The sequence below is a fragment of the Typopeltis vanoorti genome, chromosome 2 (assembly GCF_054136105.1).
Source record: "Typopeltis vanoorti isolate ZY-2024b chromosome 2, IOZ_Tvanoo_1.0, whole genome shotgun sequence".
In the NCBI taxonomy this organism is placed as follows: Eukaryota; Metazoa; Arthropoda; class Arachnida; order Uropygi; family Thelyphonidae; genus Typopeltis; species Typopeltis vanoorti.
Window position 1 is genome coordinate 164,238,627 of NC_143550.1, and position 14,256 is coordinate 164,252,882.

Here is a 14,256-nt window from a genome sequence, read left to right on the forward strand (position 1 = left end):
ATTGTTCTTACTGTGGATTCCTGTAGATCAAACTTCTTTGCTAGCTCACAAATTTTCATTCTGCCTTCAAAATCCTTAACAATGTTGAGTTTTGTTTCCAAAGTCAATGTTTTTCTTTTCTTGCTAGCTGTAGAAGAATTAGACTTGCTTCTTTTGGACGACATTATTATTTTTTATGTGATAAAATTTTTATCAAGAACTTAACATTAAACAATCGCAAGGTTTGAAGACTATAAAAATCATGTATAAATGGAGACCGTGCGAAACACGTTGGTGCTTGTTCACAGCATGTGCGACACTGGTGAATGCGGCCAGCACCGGAAAGATATGACTAGTGGTGAGGCGTGAAGAGGGACAGGAATACGTACATATAAGAAACCGCGTAACTCTGGATTCACGTAAGTCAGGGTATTACTGTATTATGTTAAATTCTTCTAAATAAATCTATGAGTTTAGTCCACATTGACTACTGAAAGTAATTTGTATATCTTATTAGTCCTTGTAGTTCTTACTACAGTTTCCAAATTTCAACTTATCTATGTCAGAATACTAACTTCTGCAATTTTTTATGTTGGGAATCATTATAAAAAGAGTGAAGATGGAATAAGCTCATTTGTTTAACTTAAAACCAGTTCTCATTGTAGAAGATAATGGAAATGTGATGAAGCAGTAAATTCCCTACCTCTATTAATTTGGGTAATATGTAAAAGAAAAGACTACTGAAGGTAATTTGTACAGAATAACTTATGTGTAAAATATATAAATCAGTTTATTAAGAGTCATGTGCATCTTTTTTCCTTGTATTCAACAGTGACAAGATTGTAATAGTTTATATTTAATAAAAATTAGATTAACATTTTATTTAAAATATTACATACTTAGAGGTGTATAAAGAATGACAAATTCTCAGTACAGATGTTAAAGAGAATTCTGCAGCTTATTACTGGAATGTGAAAGAAAATAGTCACAAACTTATTTTCTGGAGATGGACGTGTATTTACAACAACATTCAAAATACACCATATCCGATACAAAAAAGTCCATCACAGATTTGTACATTAGATTATTTTTTTTTAACTCTAGGGCCATTTGTTGTCATGTACAAGAAAAGTAGGCCACTCACCTTCAACAAAAACAATAAAAAAATTAGATTTACATAAATAACACAAATAAATATTCTTCATTAATCACCATGGCAAGCAAGCCTCCCATGCCACATCAAGGAGGCACTTTCAGCAATTGAAATAACACCCAACTTTCAATCATAGCCGCTGAAACTGAAAGTTTCAGTATATACTAAAGACTCAGTCATGGAATACTGCTATTGGCACAAAAGTTATGGCTGCCCTAGGCTTACACAAGCCTATATATGGGAGAGCAGATGCATTGTGCACACGCACACACACACACACACACACACACACACACACACACACACACACACACACACACACACACACACACACACACACACTATTAAGGCAGAACAGCTCCAAAAGAATATGCTCTTTATCAGTATATATTTACAATAAGCTTTGTGGGTTTTGCACATACCATAGGTATTAACTGTCACAAAAATAGAGCTTCTTTTAACTGTTCTGAAAAGTGATATCACATCACATCAGGTAGAGTGGAGCTGCTATCCACTTAGTCAACACTAGTTCCCTCTTATTGCATCATGTAGCTGCAGGTGAATGCCGAGTATTATGGACTATAATTACGAAGGATGCTTCCAGAATAGTGTACACGCTAGCAATGAGGTATACATATCACCAAAGGGAATATGAATGTTACAGCATCAAGGACTGAACACTCATACCTTATCCTATTTGAAAACTAAGAGGAAGCAAGTCAAACCAAAGAACTGTACAATTTCAACTGATCTGATTCAGACTCTGGGTTGAAGATGAATAACTTTCTGCACAGGAATCACTAAGTGAGATATGGTCCACTGGCTCACCATCTTGGGAATTGAGTGTCATTGAAGACAAACGACCTTCTGGCAACTGCCTATGAGATGCAAGCTTTGTTTCATCAAGGGAGAAGCGATTAGTTCTAGTTTGGTCTGCAGATGGGTCATTTGCATGCAAATTATAGATCTGCAGTGCGCTTTCATTGTCCCTACTGCCATTGATAGTGTTGTTATTGTCTACAATATAAGGTATGTTCTCTCTTCCAAGTATTTCACATGATCCAGCATCACTAGGTGAGGTAGAAAGTTCATCTAAAAAGTCAAAGCAGGCAACAGCTTCCATTTCTTTTTCACCAAAACGATAAAAGAAATCATGACGATCAATAATTGATGCTCGAATTCGAGGAATGAAACCGATGACAGCATCTCGATCAGAAGCTGTAAAAAAAGAAAAGAAATTATAAATATTTCATGTACATATGAAAATTTTCACTTCATTTTTACTGTTTACCACAAACCATTATTACTAATGTGATTGTGATAAACTCTGTCACAATAACAAACTCACTCAGTGTGAGTGAATTTATTAATATAATCAACCTCAAAAAACAGTGGAAAAGTACCATTGCTTTTGTCCATACAAGTTTGCCACATTGAAAGACTATTGTAGAAACAGAACCTATTAGAAAGATACAGTACAGTTATCCCTTGCTTAATGCAGGATTTGATTAACGTGACGAAATTAATTGCGCCAATCCCTTGATATACGCGGCAAGAGTTTTGATTAACGTGCCTTTAACCCTGCGGAGCCTCGTAGCTGATCTGACAGATACATGCAAAATGTTTGATATAAATATTCTTACACAATTCAGTGTATAGCTTGGAGGTCATGAGTAACTGTGCATTTATATGTTACGAGTAATATTCCGCACTGTTTTTTGCTGTCAGTTTGGTTTAACACGTTATGTAAAGATTTGTGATATTTAACAATAAATTATATCTGAGAGATACCGTGACCTCTGATGTCAGTATAATATGGCTTTTTTTTTTTTTTTTTTTTAATTCTTTGTTCACTAATTTCTAGATTGTAACTGAAAATAAATAAACCATCATGTATTGCTGAAATAGAGAGCCAAAGGCTTAACTTTGGCTCTCTATTTCATATATTTCTCCTAGAGGACATGTATGATAAATACATGTCCTCTAGGAAATGTGCTTTACATTATGGAAAATACTAAGGAAAGTGATCTGGTGCTTACTCAACTACGAGTTGCCCATAAGGTAGCTTATGCTTGCATCTGCCGAGACTTTTAGTTTCTATATTCGGCTATGAAATAATGTTGGATTTAATATTCACTTAATTTGTACCATCATGTATTATATTTGCAGTGTTTTTTCTTTATGTTTTATTGCATTTTAGCACATACTAGTAATGAATGTACCGCGACCTACGCTGCAATTTTTACAGCAGCGAGCTCAGCAGGGTTACATTTACCACGCAAAAATATGCAAGCCTTGTGGCGCGAGCATGATGATGTCATTCCTCCTACGAATTATTAATACAGTAATCGATCATGGACGAATTGTAATTTTTATCATTGATTATTAGATTTGATTAACGCGATTTTGATATACACGGTAACATCGGGGGATTAATCAACCGCATTAATCGAAGGATACCTGTACTTAAAAGTTATGATACTATAATTTTTATAGCTATAATATACACCTGGTCGTCGACTTACGACCGTCTGCACTTACGACCACAAAAAAAAAAAAATAATAAAAAATAAATTAATAATAAATCAGGCAGCTGCACGTACGATAACTATGGGATACGATAGTTATCGTACGATAACTATCTTTCATATACACTCAGTCGCTTTCAAGAATCTGTTGCGTGTGGTGTATTAATTAAAATTCTACTGAAATATTACCCATAAAATGTCTAGTAATCTACAGATACGTCAGCTAAGAAGTCAAGGAAAACTATTGATTTAGAGTGCAAAATGAAAGTTATCCAGAAGTATGAAGGTGGAAAGAAAGTGAATAAGATAGCATGTGACTTGAAGTTATCACATTCCACGGTATCGATGATACTTAAGGATAAAGAAAGAATTCAGGAAGCTGCGAAATGTTCCACACCTATGAAGTCTACAATTTTAACCAAACAACGACAGCGACCCATCCATGAAATGGAGAAATTGTTGTTTATGTGAATGGAAGATTTAATACAGAAAAATTCACCCATGAGCTTTGCACAGTGCAAGCGAAGGCTAGAAGTCTATTTCAGAGTTTAAAATCACGTGCCGGAGACGATTACGCAGAAGATTTTCAGGCTAGTACTGGATGGTTTAAGCGTTTTAAAAAAAGATTTGCTTTGCATAATGTACATGTCACAGGAGAAGCAGGAAGTGCAGATGAAGACGAAGCCCAAAAATTTGTTGATAGTTTCGACTCTTTAATCAAAGAAGAAGGTTATCTACCGGAACAAATATTTAATGTAGATGAAACCGGATTGCAATGGAAACGCATGCCTAATTGTACGTATATACACCAAGAAGCAAAAAGGATGCCAAGATTCAAAGCTTTTAAGGATCGGTTGACTTTATTGCTTGGTGGGAATGCCGCAGGCTTTAAGCTAAAGCCTTTTCTCATTTATCATTCAGAAAAACCTCGTGCATTCAAGCACACCAACAAGCACACACTGCCCATTTACTACCGTTCAAACCCTAAAGCTTGGATGACTCAAGCACTGTTCGAAGACTGGTTCATGAACTGCTTTATTCTCCAGGCTCATGAATATTGTGCAGAGAGAGGCATCCCTTTCAAGATTTTATTGATTATGGACAATGTCCCTGGCCACCCTCCTCATCTGGACGACCTTCAACATGATGTTAGAGTGGTTTTTATGCCACCTAACACAACCGCTCTCATTCAACCCATGGATCAGGGCTATTTCAGTATTCAAGGCTCACTACCTCAGAACGACATTCGCACAAGCCATCGAAGCGATAGATTCTGATGCTGATTTATCTTTGCGAGACCTTTGGAAGCAGTACAACATTCTTCAGTGTATCAATAATATTTCGACCGCATGGGAATGTGTAACAAAGAATCGTATGTCGGGAATTTGGAAAAAGTGTCTAAAATGTTATGCGAATACATTTGAAGGACTTGAAAAAGGAGAGGAACTGGAAGTGATTACAGAAAAAATAGTTAAACTTGCAAAAAATCTTAAATTAGAATGTGAAAGAGAAGATGTAGAGGAGTTGCTAGATTGTGAAATAAAAGAACTTTCAGATGAAGAGTTGATTGAATTGGAAGCACAGAGAGTGTCAGAAGAAAAAGCGAGAGTGGAAGAAGAGGAGCCAGAAAAGAAATTCACTGCAAAGAATTTATCAGATTCTTTTTCGCAACTGAATAAAGCTCTTGCCAGTTTCGAAACAATGGACCCTAATGTCGAACTATTCACAAAGGCTGAACGTATCATTCAAGATGCTGTGCGTTGTTATCGTGAGATATATAAAGAAAAAAAGAAACAAATTGTTCAAACAAAGCTCAGCATGTTCCTCATCAAGAGAACATCTCCTACCTCAACTCAAGAACATGACCCTGACGATCCACAACCCAGCACAAGCAAAGATTAAAAATTGATTTTGTAAATTTCATTTATATTAATTTTTACATTAATTTTAGACTGTATTTTTGTGTTTACAGTACAGTATGTACAGTATTATTTTTCACGTTATGTACAATATACATTATTATAAATTTAAAAGATTATAAAAATAAATTATAAAGATGATAAAAAGATTAGAAAGGTTAAAGAATACTGTTAATAAATATACGGCCGACATATGACCAGATCAACTTACGACCTGTCAGTCAGAGCGGAAGTAGGTCGTAAGTCGACGACCAAGTGTATATATATTTTAAGTGTTGAAATTTCAGAGATTATTTCTGAATTGTACTCCTTTTTAAACAATGGAAATCTCTCCCTCACAATAAATAAGGATGATGTGCAAATGCAATTACAATTTGTTTTCTTGTCTTCTGCTTGCTAATATCAATATTAGGGTGCTTTAAAAAACTTGCAGTTATCTGAGAAATTCTGTTGAAAAAATTTAGATTCAACAAAACTTAATATTTTAACAGAATAAAAATCCTTGTGGATTCTTGGTCTATTATTTAAGAACCAAAGTTATGAAGAGAATGACTTGTTTATAAGGATGTCCTCCCTCTCTGAAGAGGGGATATTCATATGAAGGTTCAAACTCTATTGTAACAGAATGGCTTAGAAAGAGCATATGGTATGATCATAGATAATCATAATGTAGGAAATTGCATTCTTGTATAATTCATTATCAGTGATTATTATCAACAATGAATAATAGTTATAGTTTTGTTTTACCTAATTTTGCTGTTAAAATGGTCCAGTTTTAGTATTTCAAAAAAATCATTTAATTTTTTTTCCCAATAAAAACAGAATTATAAAAGGGGAGATTTCTTCTTGAACCAAGGGCTAGTTTAATAATGAAAACTGTTGGATAATAATGTATTCATTTGATCCTGTCGAACATTACTTTAGTAATGTTTGATTTATGTCTTAAGTCTCATTCATTTATGCCTCTCTATGTCTCTCTCTCTCTCACACACACACAGATGATGATAAAAATAGCATCAACTGTTTTTTTCAGTATAAAATGACAAACAAAGATGTCGAATAGAAACTATGTGATTGTTTCGACTAGATTTGTAAAGTACTTTGTTTCACTTCATCAGGAAATAACACGAATAAACTAAAAACTAGAAAGCAAGTAATAACAGTTGGCATCTCTAGTGAAACATATCTGTAAATGTTTAAACAATGGAAAGCATGCATTTGCTATTACACTGGCTACTGGTATATATAAGTGTGTAATGATGGATTAAGGAAGACCAAACTGGATGTAAAATCATCGCTTGTTTTTTGTTACACTGTAGAAGATGCTTCATCATTTCAGTTTGTTGTCATTCTACTTATACACATTCTACTCCTCTCTCTCTCTCCTTTTACTTCTCAGGAACTCATCCCACTACGAGACTCAGGCAAGGCAATGACACTCATTACCTCAGTACATTCCCTTAAAACTAGTGATGAAATCTCATCTAGTACCACTGCCTTACTGACATTGAGAGTGCTCAGTATTTGAGAATACATCTACTACATACCCTCTACTCCTTCACACCTCCTTATCCCTGTAGGAATAACGCATGCTTTACCAGATGAGACACCCTAATAAAGTGATAATTAATAGCTCTACATCTGCATTGGTCACCCGACAACCATCTCCATTCAGGAAGATTATCTGTTCAAAATTATTTCTCCTCCTGCTACTATCCACATAGCAAAGGAATTCTGGGATTCTCCTTGAATTGCAGAACTAGTCTCCTTACTATAGTAGTTATTACCTTCCTAGCTTGACCTTATATTCTTCATGCAACTGTTCTCAACCTCTCTCTCTACACACACATATGCCTTCCATAATCTCTTTTCCATTGGCAATTCCTGTTTCTCTAGTCATCCATTTTACTCTAAATCACTTTATCTTTTTCATTTGAGGTATGCAATGTGCCATAGCTGTTAGCAAATATTTCTTAACTTGCTCCTCTTTCACTCTACACTGATTCTTTTTCTTTAATCCACTGTACTTCTATAAGCTAGTTTTTAAGTCTGTCAGTCACCTGACCTACCATTCCATATAATTTCTTCCTCATTAATACTTCTGCATGCTTATTCAACCTCTAGTTCTGGACTGCATGGTTGCTCTCACCAAACAAGGAAAAGTAATCCCCATTTCAATCAGATCCTCTGATGCTATGACCAAGTCAAAAGTTCTTGATTCTTCATAGTCCCTTCACTGCATGTTACCAAAGACATTTATCTTGCAAGAATTCCAAAAACTCAGTTCCCTTATTAGTGTATCCTGTTTTCTCAGCCCAGTTTATATTGCTATAGTTAAAGCCTCCCATTATGACCACTCATTTTGCACTTGCCAAACATTGACTGCTCACCACCATCTACATTTTCTAGTCTATAGCAGCATCCCACTAAATATACTGTCCTATCGCTTCTACCTTATCTTACATACTGCCAAAGCCATCAGTACACTTCTCCTCTGCTTGAGAGAACACAATTCATCTCCTACCATAAGTAATATTATACCCAATTTACCTTCCTATTCTACTAACTAACGAACATTATTATTATTATTATTATTTTTTTTTTGTTAACCTCCACAGAGTCACAAGACTTGTCATGGGAGGTCAAAATTAGTCAACACAAAGTCTATCATACCACCCCTAAAACTCATTCACAGTCTGCACCTTCACCATCCTCTCAGGCAATGCATTCCATGCTCCTACCACTCTCCATGCAAAAAAACTTACTTCTAACCATTTTACTCACCACCTTCTTTTGCAACTTCCAGAGCTGGTCCCTTGTCCTTGCTCCTTTGCCTTGTTCTACCATATGAAAAATCTCCTCAGTGTTAACATGATAATCACTCTTCACCAGCTTAAATGTCTCAATCATATCTCCCCTTTACCTTCTATCCACCAAACTCTGCAGCCTGCATACCCTCATTCTCTCTTCATAATCAACACTGTACAGTCCTGATATCATTTTTGTTATCTGTCTCTGCACCCTCTCCAAGGTTACTTCATCCCCTTCAAATCTCAGTGACCAGATCTGAGCACAGAAATCCAGATGTGGTCTGATCAAAGCTTTATACAATGTGACCACCACACTGTTATCTCTTGTGGTCAATGTCCTCCTCAGCATTGCAGCAAATCTCTGAAATGTCTTTACAACTTTTTACAATGTCCTCTGAACTTCAAATTTCTATCCATAATCACCCAAAGATCCCTTGCTTCCTCCACTTCTTTCAGTATAACACCATCAAGTGAGTTTTTAAGCATTCCATCTGTAGATCCCAAATTTTAAAACATTACATTTAGTTGAATTAAACTGATATCCCCATTCATTTACCCATTCCAGCTTATTCAAATCCTCTTGAAGAGCCAAAAATCAGCACTATTATTAATAACCCTCCCAAGTTTCACATCATCTGCAAACAACTGAACATCTCCCTGTAGTCTTGTGAAAATATCACTGACAAAGATTTAACTGCAATGGTCCCAGGACTGAACCCTGTGAAACTCCACTAACCTTCCTATTCCCTTATACTGCTCTCCCATATACAACTCTGATATCAGAGAGCCAATCACCAATCCTAACCCATATGATGCAACTTAAAAATCAACTTGTCATGTGGCACCCTTCAAATGCCTTGAAAAAAAAAAAAAAAAAAAAGACAGTGTATGCCTTACCCACAATTCACTGCTCTTGTTACTCTATTGTAAAAGGTAACCAGATTACTAAAACAAAGAATACCCTTTAACAAATCCATGCTGGCCTGCTCATCTGCCCAATTCTTATACTAGTTCTAATTTCTCCAAAATCTTAACTACAGAAGAAAAAGAAATAGAAATAGGTTCAGTTTGATACCTCCATTCTACCACCACCCTTATGCAATGGTACTATCTTATCCTCATTCCACTCTTCAGGAACCTGTCCCCATTGTGAGACTTTTGTTAAACAGCAAATTAATAGCACAGTCAGTTCCACAACACATTCCCTTAAAACACGTGATGAAATTCCATCTAATCTCCCCCCCCCCCCCGCCTTACTGACATTTAGTGTACTCAGTATTCGGAATACATCCTCTTCATTCACTTCTAACACTTCAATAGTCATTATTCTTCTAGGAATAAAGCCTGTAGTACCAGGATGGAACACTGTGAAAACACGTGATGAAATTCCATCTAGTCTGAATACATCCTCTTCATTCACTTTTAACACTTCAACAGTCATTATCCTTCTAGGAATAAAGCCTGTAGTACCAGGATGGACCACTAATAAAGTGATCATTAAATAGCTCAACTATGTCATCTGCTTTGGTCACTTAATTCCCATCTCTATCCACTATTATTTTTCTTCCTACTCACCACAGAGCTAAAAAAATTCCTTGGGATCACAGTACCAGTCTCCATTCATATTCTAATTTTTCTCTCCTTACAATACTCGTTGCTATCCTAGCCTGAGTCTTATATTCCTCATGCAAATGTTCACCATCCCTCTCTTTATATGCCTTCCATAATCTTTTTTTCTTCTGCAATTTCCCTTTTATTCCTTTTGTTATCCATTTGACTCCATGCTTTATCTTTTTCACTTGAGTTATACAATCTTTCTTTGTTGTTAACAAATTTTTCTTAAGTACTTAAGTTTTCCTTAAGACCTGGTAATGTAGAAGGCAGTGATCAGGAAATGTATAAGCAAATTAGCCAAGCAAATGGGAAAAGGGTGATCATTATGGGTAATTTTAATTACTGCGATATAGACTGGGATGATGAGATAGTAATTAGAAGTAATACTGAGATAATAACTCAAAATCAAAATGAGTTTGAGGGACAACTACCTCAGGCAGTATGTAACACAGGGTACACAAGGATTGAGGGTCTTGGATCTGAAAACTTCTCCAGAGAGAAGGTTTCATTATTATAAATTTCAAATCTCCCTCCAGTTGGTAAGAGTGACCATGCAGTGATTATCAGGTTGATTGCCAGCCACATGAGGACTTCTGTGAGGAAAGCGTATATGTGGAACTACAAGGCTGGTGACTATGAGAAGCTCAGGAGACAGCTTGGAGCTGTAACATAGAATGAAGAGTAGGATAGAAAGGAGATCAATGCTGCTTCAGTGATATTCAAGCACTATCTAGCAGATTCAATGTCTAAATGTATTCCAAAGGTTAGAAGGTTAAACAAGATAGGTGTGAAATGGGTGAATGAAAAGATTAAATTATCTAGGTTAAAAGGGATACTAAATTCAAATAAACTAAGCTACATAATTCCAACAAACTATCCATTAGATTCAACAAGTTCTAAACTAGTTACTAATTTCCTTTCAGGAGATTAAAATCATGAAGAGAAAAATAAATAAATAAAATTTATGTTCTTAATGAACTGTTTCATAAAATGATCAGCTAAAAGAAGAAGGTTACCTCTTTTTCGGTGGCGACGAAAACGATGCAAGGCATGAAGCCGTTGGTGATATTTATGTTCTAACACTTCATCCTCTCCTTCATCTTCACTGCTGCTACTACTACTACTGCTGCTTGCCATCATGGAGTCCAAGAGATTTGCACGGGCCTGGAAATAAAAACGAATTATGAAATCCAAACAACTCTGATAAAAACCACATATTTCATTCAAGATTTTCATCCAAAATAAATCATAGTAAAAAAATAAATAAATAAAACGTGTAGAACCATTAAACAGAAGATGAAAAAAAAAAAAGAAAGAAAGAAAAGTGAAGGGAATGTAAACAGAGAGGTAATCAGCAAGTTTATGAACAGAACAAAGAACAAGCATGTTGGTGATTATCATAGCAAGGAAGACAAAATCAGATTATGAAAAGGAAACTATAATATAGGTATTATTTCTAGAAAATTCCATGTAACTCCTCTAAAATAAAAAAATAAACTATTATTTTAATGGCTAATATAGCCTACTTTCATTTAGGAGTGCCCCTTTTTTCACAATGTCACTGGCACTTGACCCAAAACTTAGGGCATTACTGAAGTGTTACAAAACTAATATACGAAGAATGACATAGGAAGAAAATTTGGACATACCATTTTGGATGTTGTTTCCTGTCTCCTTATTCTGGTGATGTGCCTTCATCTGCTGTTAAAGGAAGGGTGGGGGTTTAGGAAAGTGGAAGAAATTATCTGAAAAAATCCCCGTTTTTTTAAATTTTTTTTTTATGTATTATAATATTATTCAGGGTGGGTAAAGAGTGTTTGGGAGGTTGAGAGAAGGATCTGAGGATAGAAATTATTTTTTGTGGAAGAGGAGGGATTTAAGGGAAAAAGTCGGGAAGAAGTAACGGGGTTTGAGCTGTTTCGACAGGCATCATCTTCAGAACTCGTGGGGGAAGTGGAGGCTATGTCATGTTGGCTAGGAGTTTCTGTCTTTGGTGTACTTGTGTTGTCTACTATTGGTCGGAGTCATGACCTAATTTTTATGTCATAGAGGTTCCTCGGAGATTATGTAGGGTCGGTGGACGTTTATTGAGTTTTCGTCACATTTTATGGCTATCGTTTCCAAAAGTGTAAGCAAACAAAGTTTGCGCCTTAAGTATCTTCAGGACTGGGGTAACTCGTGGTAAAGGTGGTATAAGTTTTCATCACTTGTGAAGTATCTCCTATAATGTAAAGCACATCTCCTTGCAGACATGTATAATGCTATGCATTAAAGGAAAGGCCACTACCTAGACCGGTTTCGACCTTTATTGAGGTCTCATCAGTGGGAGCCAGACCCAGTGGTGGTGGTGATACCAAGGTGAAAGTAACGGAGAAGTCATATTTACCGATACGAGTTGCCAAAAGGTGTCACACCTTATTATTAAATTACTCTGGATTAGAGTTTGTTGAAAGTTTTTTCACTTGGTTAGACTATAAATTATATATTTGGTTTAATTCTTTATTCAAGTGTAAGCAAACAAAGTTTGTTCCTGAAGTATCTTCATGACTAAGGCAACTTGTGGTAAAGATGGTATAAGTTATCACTTGCCTTACTATTTCCTATAATACAAAGCACATCCCCTTGTGGACATGTATAATGAGAACTTATACTACCTTTACCACTAGTTGCCCCAGTCATGAAGATACTTCAGGAACAAACTTTGTTTCTTTATACTTGGATAAAGGATTAAACTAAATATATAATTTATAGTCTAACCAAGTGAAAAAACTTCCAAGAGCTCAGGTAAACATTTATAATAATAGCATTTATAATCTGGTAGTACTATTAATCATAATGACTGTTTAATATGAGTTTGCTAAAATAATAACCTACTCACACCTCTATATAAATGCTACTGCATATGACTCATGCATGCATGTATAACATATACAAGCTTAGATCATACAACTGATCCTGACTTGATGTAATAAACAGAGCTCAGTAAACATTCCAGAACTTTGAAGTACAGAGAAATGCTCTTTGACTAATGTAAAATGGCAGCACAAGGACAAAACCAGTTGTAGATGCAAGTGCAAAATCATCAAATTTGATATAAAAATCAGCCATAGAAAGATGACAAACAATCAAAATAGAAACATGTAAACATATCAGCTATTTACGCAAAATTTGACAAACTAAACATATAACAGAATAAGCAAAGCTGGTATAGTAGGGTACTAATTGAAAAAAAAAAAAAGGTATGCACAAGAAGAGAAATTAGCCCGAAACCACCCAACCAGGAGTATACAATGCATCAGTGGACCAATCTATCAGCACTATTCATGCTGATGAGCATAAGCAGTTGCAGAGATAACTAGTTTGGAGTACAAGCTGAAATACTAAGCTGCTAATGAATGGATGGACACATCATCATCAAATTCCTGCCATGTACCCTCAAGAGTTTACAAGATATGATAGTACTAAATGAAAAATTCACATCATTACTAACTCCCTATCTACAATTTTCCTCCAAATCAGTCTGTTACATATCAAGACTCCAACATTATCAGATCTTACATTTCTATTGTCTAAGGCAGCGCTTCCCAAACTGTGGGCCGCGGCCCCCTTGGGGGGCCATAGATTTTGTTGAGGGGGGGCCGTGAAATAATGAAAACAAATTTAAAATGTTTTAAGACTAAGTAGATTTTTTTATTTTAAAAGAAACATATTTAACTTTTATTATTTCTTTTTTGTTATTTTTTATATTTTAATGGAAAAATTCTCACATTGGTGTTGGTTCACAAACTTTGCTTCCTGCGTATTTCGGCGCTTAATGAATATTAGTAAATATTGTTTATTCATATGTTTCATTTCAAAGCAGTGGTTAATTGTATTTACTTCGAATGCTCTCCAGGGAAGCTCCAAACCTTCCTGTCCCTTTCATCACGTGTCCGTAATCAGGGACTGTTGATACTGACTTTATATACATATCAAAACTCGTTTTATATTATCACTGTCATCAAAGCTAGTTTTCTGTTACCAATAAAAGTTTTGCATATACTTCACACATGAAAAAAAGCTTAAACAAGTTCATGTGGGGAGATAGTAACTCGCTTGCAGTGGTAAACAACACCCCTCCCTAACAGCCACTATAACTGCAGAGGCAATAAAAACAAGTCTTTTATTATGCCAGTGAATAAGGTATGAGGAGTCTGTGTAATATATTTCTCAACAAATAGTGCAATTAGAGACAACTGGGATAAAAACACACT

The 14,256-nt window shown here is 35.5% G+C and overlaps 1 protein-coding gene across 6 annotated transcripts in view; it reads right to left on the reverse strand.

Moving 5' to 3' along the window:
* Positions 1-845: 845 nt before the first annotated feature.
* LOC150109601 (uncharacterized) overlaps positions 846-14,256 on the reverse strand; it is a 426,121-nt gene continuing 412,710 nt past the window's right edge. For all 6 annotated transcript variants that reach the window (XM_090413762.1, XM_090413780.1, XM_090413753.1 and 3 more), the window contains 2 exons: positions 11,020-11,167; positions 846-2,350 (listed from right to left, as the gene is read on the reverse strand). In XM_090413762.1, the coding sequence (XP_090269888.1) occupies positions 1,875-2,350; positions 11,020-11,167 (624 nt within the window). In that variant the 3' untranslated portion in view covers positions 846-1,874. The remainder of the gene's footprint in view (positions 2,351-11,019; positions 11,168-14,256) is intronic.